This window comes from Haemaphysalis longicornis, unplaced genomic scaffold, assembly GCF_048455015.1.
Source record: "Haemaphysalis longicornis isolate Haplotype H1 unplaced genomic scaffold, Haemaphysalis longicornis Haplotype H1 scaffold_10, whole genome shotgun sequence".
NCBI lineage: Eukaryota > Metazoa > Arthropoda > Arachnida > Ixodida > Ixodidae > Haemaphysalis > Haemaphysalis longicornis.
Genome location: NW_027526204.1, coordinates 61,147,218 through 61,159,524, shown reverse-complemented (window position 1 = coordinate 61,159,524; position 12,307 = coordinate 61,147,218). Strand labels below are relative to the sequence as shown.

At 44.8% G+C, this 12,307-nt stretch overlaps 2 protein-coding genes across 2 annotated transcripts in view; both read right to left on the bottom strand.

Moving 5' to 3' along the window:
- The window catches only part of LOC144158624 (multidrug resistance protein mrp-7-like), a 97,563-nt gene extending 97,213 nt beyond the window's left edge, over positions 1-350 (bottom strand). The window contains exon 1 of the mRNA XM_077689642.1: positions 222-350. Coding sequence (XP_077545768.1) covers positions 222-286 — 65 coding nt within the window. The 5' untranslated portion in view covers positions 287-350. The remainder of the gene's footprint in view (positions 1-221) is intronic.
- Positions 351-3,719: 3,369 nt separating this feature from the next.
- LOC144159867 (uncharacterized) overlaps positions 3,720-12,307 on the bottom strand; it is a 45,314-nt gene continuing 36,726 nt past the window's right edge. The window contains exons 6-8 of the mRNA XM_077691529.1: positions 9,141-9,202; positions 8,492-8,608; positions 3,720-3,753 (exon numbers count right to left, since the gene is read on the bottom strand). Coding sequence (XP_077547655.1) covers positions 3,720-3,753; positions 8,492-8,608; positions 9,141-9,202 — 213 coding nt within the window. The remainder of the gene's footprint in view (positions 3,754-8,491; positions 8,609-9,140; positions 9,203-12,307) is intronic.

The following is a 12,307-nucleotide window of genomic DNA, read 5'->3' as shown; positions in this document are numbered from 1 at the left end:
AGCGGTGTGTTCCCGCGGTTTTGTATTGTACCCTAATGCAAATTGCGTTCGGGTGAATGCTCTAGCCATTTTTGTATTCATGAGCACCTTTAACTGAACTATCTTGATGAAGTCAGAGTTATTAGTAATGACCAAGTAATGCGCAAGTAGCGCATCTCTTTTTCGTGCAGACCACAAATTCACCATGTCAAATTATCCTAATTTCTCTCTACAGAACTTACTCGAGCGCCGGAATTCTTGCGAAGACACATGCAAAGTAGGCCACGGTTCCCAATAAGATGCGCATTACGTCGATCCACAAAACTTGGAGCACACTGAGAAGGAAGGCTCTAACTCGTCTCAATGTACCTTTCCTGAAATAAAAAAAAAACATTATCAGCATGATTGCAGGATCGCTGTGATAAAGTGACATTACACAATTTGTCTTGTGTTCTAGCAGCCTAGAAATGCGACCTCAAAATGTCCACCACTGCTTCTAAAACCCTTACACGCACCAGACGCGCATTCTGGAGGTCGGGGGTTCGGATCGCCCCCAGCGGGCATGTTTATCTCCACTTTCATTCCATTTCTCAAGAAAACTTGCCTGTTTAAAGAAAAATAAATCACCTACCACGTTTTTTCCTTTGCTTTCCTAAGAATTTTTGGCTCCTACCTTTACTGCCGGCTTCTTTCAAGGAGCCTATCATTTCCCATTGTGACACACTCTCTTTCTCTTTATATATATATATATATATATATATATATATATATATATATATATATATATATATATATATATATATATATATATATATATATATATATATATATATATATATATTGTAACGAATATATATATTGTATATAACTTTATATATATATATATATATAAAGAGAGAGAGAGAGTAAACCTTTGTTAACTCGCAACTCACAAATCTCGCAATGTTGGTTAAGTCCAAAATTTTTCTCCCCGGGAATTCGCATTCGCTAGGCGCTGTGTATTTCACCCCTTTATCTCGAAACGTTTCTTGGGGTCTACGGATACCTAGAAATGTTGGCAGAGAAGACACAAGGCAAAGTCCTCTACAGGCAGTTGTGGTGGTCTCTTATCCAACATGCCAGGCAACTGTGGGAATGACAACTAGAGCGTCAAAGTGGCGTCCACGGGTGGCGCCACATGTGCGTGGCAGATCACGTTTTTTTATTTTAATATGTCGGAACACGACCGGACTCACCCCTTGCAAGAGCACAAACAAGGTTGTCCTGTTTCTTATGTAGTTTCGCTGGGCTATGCATAGAATGCACGCAGTACTGAGGTTTACTGAGGAGTGTGTGGTCGATGTAACGAAAACTTCCTAATATCGACCGAGATAAACCTGGCCCCAAATTTTCGGCATTTCGCTTAACTCGAAACCCCCTCGATCTCGATATTTTTTGCGTATTCAACGACTACACGTTCAACGCACTCCTCTTTCATAACACTCTAGAGCACCTTTATACGAAATTTGAACCACCTAGCACGAATGTATTGAAAGATATAAGCGTTCTCTTTTTGCAGCGTGGTGGTGGCCGCGTCGAGGTAAGTGATAAGGCAAGTAAAAAAAGTAAAACAAACCCAGCTACCTTCCGTGATATAGGGCCCCTTAAAGGCATTACTCGCGTTATCGCGGTGTTGCTCCGATAGTATGGGAAGTTAAATCGGCGTGTTGGTGCAATTTTTGTAAAGTTGCAGCCAAAAGCCTAAATGTAATCAACCACAGTCGCAGTAGCCTTAATCGAAGAAGCCGCTGCCGCAAATCCAAGAAAAAGCAGGTAATATACCCGGTTGGTTATTTAAACAGTAAAAATAGGTTAAAAACACTTCCGATGCATAGGACAGGCGCTCAGATACAAGAAAAATCCGAATAACAACGCCCATCGAAAGACGAGATAAACAAACCGCAGAAACTGCATTCCTAATGGGCCCAGCCGGCCGGGTTTAGTTTGAAATAAAAACAGAAACTACTAGGGAAGGGTCGAAAATTGTTGTAAAAGTTAAGAAAGACCTTACGCAGAATCCGACACCAAGTGACGAAGGTAAAAAAACTCTAATTAAATTCAGCGCTACGTCAGAAACGCCGTCTCGATGCCAGGTTATAGGAATAGGATGCCGAGCCCTGGGGGACACTAGTAGCATCAATAGAATTATGACTAGAAAACCCCTGTGTACACAAAAAGGCACAACCACTTGCTGTGACCACACGAGCAAGCGCTACTTACATATGTAATCGGTATTTATGTAAAAATTACGTAACTAGAGTTATTGAACATTTGCCATTGTCCCAATATGTCTGTACTTAGAGAACAGGGTTGCCTAACCTTTCCACAGCCCTGCCAAAAGGTCAGCGTTGTTATGGGAGCGTTCAATAAACACTTTTTTGAGATAGAGTAGCGCTAAAAGGGATTGGAAGGATTCTAGTACACCTTCAGCGGCCTCTTTGGCCGGCTGAGCTTCAATTACCATGTTTTCGTAGGTATACACTTCAGCATACCAGTGGTTTACTTTTACAACGGCTAGACGTCAGTTAACCTCTCATCGATAAGCCAGCATCTCAGCTAATTGCTTTCAGAACCGCGCGTATAAAAAGCAAAACCGACAATCGCTGGCTCAGTATCACTGCGGGCGTGCACAGAAACGTCGTTCGCGGAACACATCTACCACTCCCGCTCTCCCTTTTTTGTCTGGCTCTCTGAGCCAGTATGGCATGCAACCTTGTCATGCAAGTATGGAATGCTGCTTGCTACGAAAGTGTCATCATCCCGAAAACCTAGGAGGCTACTCTTACTCTAGGAAGGTTCAACCAAGCCATGAAGGCTCTTGGGGACACCACTCCCGCACCCGAGAACGACCTGGCCAGCCTGGTGAAGTAGTTGGTCGCCACCTCTCATGACTAACCAACTCAACTCTCGGCCCTCAGTCCTCAGGAGCTGTAGAGCACCTTTCCACGGCGGTGGTCAGAACAGCGATACAGCAGAGGATGCTAAGATTATCTGGGTGCAGAAGACAGGCCGCCAATGAAACCTGACCCTGGAAACGTTCAGCGCATGGACTTTGTCTTGGGAAACTTAGCTGTACAACTAGGGGAGCTCTCAGACATTAAGTGGGATATTATAGGGTTTCGCGAAGTTCGAAGGACCGGAGAAGACTTCGTTGAGCGCATATTCTGTGCTACAGTGGACCCCAAGAGAAGAGAGAAGAAGGGTGGAATTTTAATCCAGAGGAAAATTGCAGGAAACGTGGAGGAGCTTTTCAGCATTAGCGAGAAAGTCGCAACCGTTGTGAGCAAGCCAGACAAGCGATACAGGCAAAACAGAGTACAGTCCTATGCGCCAACAACCAGCTATGATGATGAAGCCGCAGGCAGCTCCTACGAAGACGTCGAATCAGCAATGAAAACGGCAACGCAGTTCAAAATTGTGATGGGAGACTTTACTACAAAAGTCGGTAAAAAGCAAATAGGAGAAAGGTACGTGGGAAAATTCGGTATATACAATCGCAATAGTCGATGAGATACAGTTGTGGGGTTTGTAGACAGAAACAACCTGAGCATGATGAAAACCTTGCTTTACCAACGAAAGAATACAAAATGTACGTGGAAAAGTCCCGGTGGCACAACAAGACGCCAAATTAAGTTCATTTTAAGTGGCAAGCCAGGTATTGTGCAAGACGTAGAGGTGCTAGGTAATATTCGGAGCAGCGATCACAGGATGGTTAGATGCAAGCTAAAGCTGAATCTGAAAAGGGAAAGGAGGAAACACGTGAAAACTAAGAAACCCCGCACGGCGTCAGTAAGAGTGAGATCTCAGGAGTTTAAAATAACTCTCCAAAAGAAATCCGTTCTTCTAGACTAGCAGAATGAGGTCTGTGTAGACAGGGTAAATGGAAACCTAAAATCGGCAATCAGTGAATCAGCAGCAGCTGTCGGAGAAGCAACGTGAGGGAACAAACTGAAGAACTAATAAAACGAAGGAACTAATTTTCAAACCTAAAAACATGAAGGCTTCAACTACGGCAGATGAAATTTAGTTAACCGAGCTGTATAAACTGGTTAACAGATGTAAAACAAACGATATTTGCACATATAACATCCCATCGATCGAGGAAGCGCTGCAAGTAAGGGGAAGCTTGAAAGCAACTACGAGAAAACTAGCCATTGGCGAAGACATGCTGTACGCTCCCAGAGGCGAGCAGAGTAACATATTAAGCACACCTTGGACGAAATCATAAACGTAGCAGAACGATTCTACCCCATGCTGTATGCCAGAGACGTTAGATCAAGAAAAACTATTGACAGTAGAAGCTCAACTTGCGATGCCCCATTAGTAAGTAAACGGGAGGTATGAAAGGCTCTCAAACGCACGAAAAGAGGAAATGCTGCAGGAAATGACGGCGTAACTGCGTATCTTCTGAAGGAGTGAGTAGATATTGTACTGGAAAAGCTTGCGCTTGCTCTACTATTTTCGAAATCCTTGAAGACTCCAGTAGAATAGGCTGTTGGGCTAGTTGGTTCATTGCTTATGGAAAATCTAGCGCTACAAACGAGGACAAAAAAACGAAAAACGACAAGACAGATGCGCATCTGTCTTGTCGTTCCTCGCTTTTTCTGTCCTCGTTTGTAGCGCTCGATTTTCCTTAAACCTTGAAGACTCAAAAAGTGTTCATAGCCTGCAAACACGCCAAGATTATTCTGATGAACAAGAAAGGAGATCCCAGGGACCTTATATTTACTGACCCATCAGCTTACGCTCAGTTTTTTACAAGCTGTTTACCAAAGTTATAGATGGCCACACAGGTGACAGCCTGGATTTCCAACAACCCAGAGAGCAGGCTGGGATTACGAAATGGTACTAAACCTTGTCTCACATTCATGTTGTCAATCAAGTGATACACAAATCCGTAGAAGGCCCTAAACCCCTTTACATGACATTTATAGACTATGATAAAACGTACTCATCCGTACTTGGCGGAGCCACTAGAAGCAGTAGAAGACCAGGGAATAGAGGAGACCTACATGAGACTTCTAAAAAACATATATCAGAAATGCACGGCAGGGTAAGCCTCCAAAAATAAATCGATAAATTTTCGAACCGAAAGGGAGTACAACAGGGAAATAACATCTCGCCAAAACCATTTACCGCATGTCTGGAGGGGGTATTTAAAAGCTCGAGTGCGAAAAAATAGGGTTCAGGTTAAACGGGGAATACTTGAGGCATTTGCGATTTACGGACGACATAGGCTTGATGAGTGAGACTGCAGAACACAAAACATGGTTGACAAACTATAATCAGGGACCCTGGCCATGGAGCTAAAAAGAAATATGAATAAATCTTTAAAAATGAGGAATACGCTTGTCACAAACGTCCTCTTTAGCTTAGCGAAGGAAACGGAAGAAGAACCAAAGAATATAACTATCTTGAACATATGTTTAGTGCTGACCACAACCACTAAAAATTCGGCCGCGTATCTGCCCCTTTCGTAGCAAATGTCGACGAAAGACGAGAGTCTTTCATCAACATTTGCCAAGTACATTCTTCCCTTCCCCTTTTCGCTCACCTCTCATGCTGTTTCTCTCCCGTCGCACTCCTCCCAAGATAAACACGCTAGATGTTTGCTCAAGTCAATTTAAATTTACCGCGTTCTATTGCTCCAGGCCGGGTGCCTCTATGCGAGAGCTGCCATAAGGCGGAGACGCGCGTGAATCGAGGCGCCCTACTTCAACGTTTATAAAACCACATTTTTTTTACTTCAAGTGTGTTTCAAACAGAACGTGGAGCTTATCTAGTAGAATCTTTCGTAACTGTTGCCATTTGATTTCTTTTAAATGCCGCCAGACTCTATAGTGGCCCGGGCTACAGCAGACGACAGAGTTATATTTTTTCTGGAGTTGACATGGTATTTTATTTGCTATCGTAAAATTCAAACATTCATAAGAGAACACTGCAAATATCCCTTGTATATTGACTTTCTGTCTTATATTTGCGTAATGTTTTGTTCTTGTTCAACAATGTTGACAGGTATGAACATTACAGCGGACTTAAAAGTCTAGATTTGCCTGTGGGTATATAAGACTATTACGCAGCATGTTCCATTTTAGCCGCCTAGCTGAATGAAGTGACAGACAGACAGACCAAAATTTACCCGTTCAAGTAGCCCAAGAAAGACCATCATCCTTAAAGACGTATATCTTCTTCCGCATATTGACGACGCCGTCGACTGCTTACATACTGCGTCGTACTTTTCTTCGGTCGACCTCCGGTGTAGATAGTGGCAAATTGCAGTGCATCCAACCCACAAACAGAAGACAGTGTTTGTTGCACCTGATGGGCTCTTTGAGTTCGATGTGACGCCTTTTGAGTTTTATAATGCACCCGCTACATTTGAACGCTTTTTGGACACTATTCTGCGTGCGTTAAAATGGGACCTGTGCATGTGCTGTCTTCACGACGTCACTATTTTCCTGATATTATTTGAAGAGCACCACAAAAGGTTTACCATCGTTCTGGACCGCATCGAGGAAGCGGTATTGGTGCAGAATTAGAAAAAACAATCATTTGTGGAGCATCAAACGCTAGCACAAAGATTCCTCGTGGATAAGGAAGAGATGAGGCCTAATCCCAAGAAGATCTTCGCCGTGCGTCATTTGCAAGCGCCACAATCTCTGAAAGAGCTGAGGAGTTTCCTGGGACTGCGCTTCTTCTGAAGATTCATTAAAGGCTTCGCAGCAATTTCCCATCCCCTAACGTCTTTACTCCGTAAAGACAGCCCTTTTCTTAGCCGTCGGACTGTGACTCTTCCTTTCAGCGGCTTAAATTTTTGTTAACTTCTGGCCAAATTTTGTGCTCTTCGATCTCGCGGCATCTACCCAGCTCCACTCTGATGCGAGTGGTGTGGACACTGGAGCTGTCTTCGTCCAGTTACATTAAGGGTCAAAGCACGTCGTTGCTTCTGCGAGCCGCACTCTCTCCAAAGCCGAGCGCAGGTACACTATAACGAAACTGGGGAAACTCACCGCTGTGTTCGCTGTTCAAAGTTTCGCTGCTATCTGTATGGACGACCCTTTACTTTAGTCACTGACCACCATTCGTTATGCTGGCTTGTCGGATCGTGTGGCCCTCTCTGTCGCCTAGCTCGATGGACCTTATGCTTTCAAGAGTACGACTTCACAGTCTCTTACAAGAGTTGGTACCTCCATACTGATGAGTACTGCTTGTCCCGGTTGCCTCTACGGGCACTTCGAGCGACAACACCTTCGATAACTGTCTGGCTTCCGGGTCACCAGAATTCCCGGGCACCCCACGCTTTCAGGTAGAACAACGGAAAGATGCAATGCTGCGTAGGTTTTTCGCAACCGTGGAGAACAAAATTTTGACACCCTTTGTTCTCCGCGACTATATTCTGTTTAAAAGGAATTACTCGGTGGATGGCGACGCCTCCTTCTTATCGTCCCCGCCACGCTCCGACATTTGGTTCTCTGCGCAATGCACGACGACGTCACATCAGGTCACCTTGGCCTTTCCCGCTTGCCACATCGGCTTCGGCAACGCTTTTACTGGCATCGTATGCAGAAATCAACGCAGAAATATGTGGCCAGCTGTCCTCAGGGTCAGCGTTACAGGCATCCTACGTCTCCTCGACCAGGCCCTTTGCAGCCTGTGAATCCTCCTATGTCGCCGTTTCACAAAGTGGGCAGGGATCTGGTAGACCCCCTACCCGTAGGGAAAACCGAACCCACGACCGTGTGTACAAGCGTCGGACGCCATTTTTGCTAGTCTCTGCTGGTGGGCCTATTGAGGCGGGTTCTATGCCGGCCGTGATGGCTGTTTTTCTAATGGAAACGAAAAGCGAAAACGCCCGTGTGTCGAGACGTCGGCGCCTGTTAGAGATCCCGAGGTGGTGGTAGTTAATTCGGAGCCCTCCACTACAGCCCGCCTTATTGCACGGTGTGGCTTCGGCACCTTAAAGCCCACAATCAACCGTTTGCTAGGCTAAGGGGGGGCGGGGGGGATCTATTCCAGTCTGATGTATTTGTATGAATTCAATGGCGCCTTAATTATGCTTGGCTGTAGTAGCTAGAGACGCACCGGCAACTCGGGGTGGACGAAACCTTCTTTTCAATCTTCAGACTGTGTCTCGTGCGTGTACACGCAGTCAAAAGAGGCCGAATGACGGAAAACCGGCTGTTGCCAATTGGAACACGGAGGCTGTCAGAACCAATGCTCTCTACGCGAGGATAGCCTATCACAATTGCGGATCGCATACTTTGAGCTCACTGCTTTGTGTGCTTTAAACGCGTTTCTTTACAAGTTTTACACGAGACAAGTTTCTACTAGGCACGACGCTAAAAATTGCGCGGCAGTTTTATTCGCAGGTGTACACAGTGCCAAGTGTTCCTGAAATGCAGTCATCGCATTTAGCCATTTACTGCCGTATGAATTGCCAGAACTGTGTTTTGGTTAAATATTCTGCACTTGCCTGGACTTTATCTCTGCCAGCAAACTTTCCACAAGATTGTTGCACCGTGCTCCTCGTCGCAGTAAAGGCAACTCCCACTTTGATGGTTCAGTTTTCTTGAGGGCGTCTCCACAGAGGCTGTAAACCATATTAAATAACTGTAACAGGTAATGTAGAACCCACAAGTAATGAAAAATTACATTTCTATTTTTACGGGAAAAACTCACCGTTCGAAGACAGAGTAATAAAATATTCATTTCCTTGAACGGCAGTTTATCTCAGACACTTTATTTGGATTACAATTTTTAACTCCCTTTTTTGTATAAAAGGACCTGCTTCACAACTTCCATAAAAATGTTTCCCTGAAGATTAGGCCAGGCTCATGCAGCACTGTAGTGTTTTTGCTTCGGAGAGCGATCAGGAATAACGGAGGTACAAAATAGCCTAATGAAATTTGCACCATGAGCCGACTGGCAGTTTTCTGACGTCACGGGGCCAATAATTAAACAGAAAATATCGCTAGTATTTTCTGCCTTGATGAGATAATTTTGATGAAGAAATACATCCATACCCTGGCCTATACTTGTGTCAGAATGGTTGCTAAGGAAAAAGTGGTCGCCAGGGAACTACTTGTAAAAAATAAATGCACCAATATAAAGTTGGTACTTACGGATATATAATTACGCAGGCTATCCTAGCAAACACGGATGCACTGTCGCCGTCCATCAAATTCTGCAAAGAAAAATTACTTTCAGTTGAGCTTGCAACATTCGAACATAACCGTTGTTTTTCTTACTGAACCGCGTTTAAGTGAATCTCACTCTTAGACAAAAGGTTGCGGCCTTCACTAACGGAACACTGAGAGGTTACCTGTTCCAGTATAAACGAGGTACTTAATAACTGGAGGTAGTAATCGGGGCACTAGTCAGAGTTACTAACTGAAGCAGGCAGTAAGCACCACTACCTTCACTAGTAAAGCCCCGTCCATAGCACCCTTTTGAGCTACACGCCTTCACTAACTGGCGATGCATAACCTAGTCATAAGCACGACCTTCATCTTGTGTGTACTACTTCCTACACACAGTTATTTCCTAACCATGCAGTTGCTAGTGGCAGAGCCTACGTACTGTACCGCGGGACAGTATGGTTCGTAAAAAGTTACTAAAACTCTTTTACGACCTTTTCTACTAAGAGTGAAACGCTCAAAAAACAGCTCTGAGAACGAAATTAGGCCATGAAGTTTCTGTTGTATTGGCAACATATGAGCTTCTTTACTAAGCAAACTGTTTTTGCTCCTAATAAGAAGCTTACGAAAGACGTACGTCCCAAGGAAGGTGGGAGTGTGGTTCCAACCTCGGTCTAAACGCGATCGACTGCTGTCGTAGGGAGAAGTCCCGGAACAATACCGTCTGTTCCACTGGCGCTATCCCCCTACCCACCCATCTCTCACCAACGCTCAGGAGTGCCTACGGCGACTCCTCAAGACGCATTCCCACGCCAGTTGTTCCCTCCTCCACAAGATACATCCCTCTCAGTTCCCTTCCCTCAGCTCTCCTGTCTGTGACTCCCTGGGCATGTAGGCACGTCAGTTTAACCCACACCCCCATCTCCAGCATCGAGCAATGGAAGGACAAGCTGGGCCCCCCGCAACGGGGTTCAACTACTTCTGGTTGACAAAGCCACCACCGTCACCGCCAGCATTCTGCCGGCGGCCACCCCGCATTCCTAAGCCAACTTTCTTTGCAAATGAAGTTGCTCCGTCCCTCTTTCTCTCTCTCTCTCTCTCTCTCTCTCTCTCTCTCTCTCTCTCTCTCTCTCTCTCTCTCTCTCTCGGACAGCCTCATTCCCTCTGCTACTACTTCAATGAACACGTGGTATTCTCTGCTTGATTGCGAAACCTAAGGAAATCTTTCACCGGTGATTTACTGGTCATTATTAGTGTTTGTCGTCCTTTCGTATAAGCCACGAGCATGGGGACGGCTGCGCAACCTGTTGCCGCACTTCTGCTCTCTTTACGTGGAACGCCTGTGTATTTGATACGGCCTCCCGTGGTATTCGTGCTTTTTCTGACTTCCTCTTACACGTCTAATCATTACAAAGCTGCTTACCGTCCCCCCTCTACCACAAAAATCACACCAACCGCATCTGACATATGATAAACTTTGGTGTTGGCATAGGTTACACCGCTATAAAGAGAAAATTGTGTGCCCACCTCATAGCAATTCAACCTAAGTGCCCTCGCGTATATAATTTTGCTCATGGCTTCGGATTCAATCTGAAGTTCAAATGCTTCTCACTTTTGTACTGTTCAATAGCTGAGTAAGTTTATGCTATTTGTAGTGACGTTGAACATATTTGAACCAACGGACAAGACCATGGTTTGTTGAATCAGAGGGTGGAAGGAAAGGTTGAAGGGAAATTAAAAGATGGAACGAGTGTCCCGGCCTTCGACGGAGTTTGTATTTTCCATGATGATTCTCATGTTGCAGACCAACTGGCGTATGCGGGGGTGTGGTAATTAGTGAGAAAACAAAGATGTCGGATCTGACATGAGCAAAACGTTGGCAAGTTAGAAAGGGCGCATGGCCCAGCATGAGGGGCATAAAATGCGGTTGTTTTAGGATATTACTTGACACTGGGGTCCGCTCCCACGTTGGCAACGATAGTGACGTCGGATATTGAGGCAACAGAAGTGGCTAAGCTTTGGAGTACAATTGCACTCCACTTGAATTAACACAGTGAGAGTTTGCCAAAACGCCCCGAATCGGATCCACTTGTTAGTAGCGACAACTACTACCAGGACCACCACCAGTGGCTGCATAGACGTAATTGGTGCTGCGCAGCGCAGAACGGAATTTCTGGCGCGTAGAGGTGTCGCTGCTCTTACGACCTCCCTATATACAACTGACAACCGAAAAAATTGCTGACGGACAACTCTACCCACAGGTGATGGCGCAAAATGTCCAACTTTAATGGCGTTTACAGACAGCGTGATCACTGGAGATACCGACGTGTGAATTCTGTACCCCGTCGCAGCGTGACGGTGCCAGTATTTCATCTCATAAACAATGGCAAGAGAAAGCAAAAGTGCAATCATCACATAGAATTTATGACATTAAAATTCAAAGATCAGAACTCAAGAATCCATCAAATGTGTACAGTTGATTTCATGAAGCTTTTCCAGTGCCTCATTATTCCTTTGTAATAAAACACAACGCCTTTTAAAAATCTTTTATTAGTTTTTACGGTGTCGTTAAAGCGGCACACAAGTGTCATTGTGCGTCAATTTGTGTCTTGCTTATACAGTGGGGTACCGAATACTTCCAGCAAATAAAACGGTGTTTATTTTTTCTTGATTTGGCGTGCTTGTGAATGGCTCAATCGAATCTAGTTTTGGCGATGCGTTTAGTGCGTACTACTGTGATGCTAAAACTAGCTTTTTATTAGGATTAGTCATACATCGTTAATTTTGTGAACATAATTACCGTGCTCATAACTAGTAAAGAGGCGTTGGCAAAAGTGAAGCAGGCACTATACAAGAACCCAAGGTTTCAGTTTTAATACGTAGAGTAGGAGAAACCAAAAGTGCAATATATCATGCATTGCATTCAAATTCAAAGAACAGGACTCTACAGTTCTTCAAATGGCATACAAAAATATTTGAATAACCCCTGGCTCATCGTTGTCAATGCGTGAGAATTTCACACCTTTATGACAAACTGCGACGAGATGTACAATTACACGCTTGAACGCTACCGCAGCCCCCTGGACCTTACGTCATCCCTATCAACGTCGCCAGAACAAAATTGTCTGCCGCATCCCACCATTTCCAAGGGG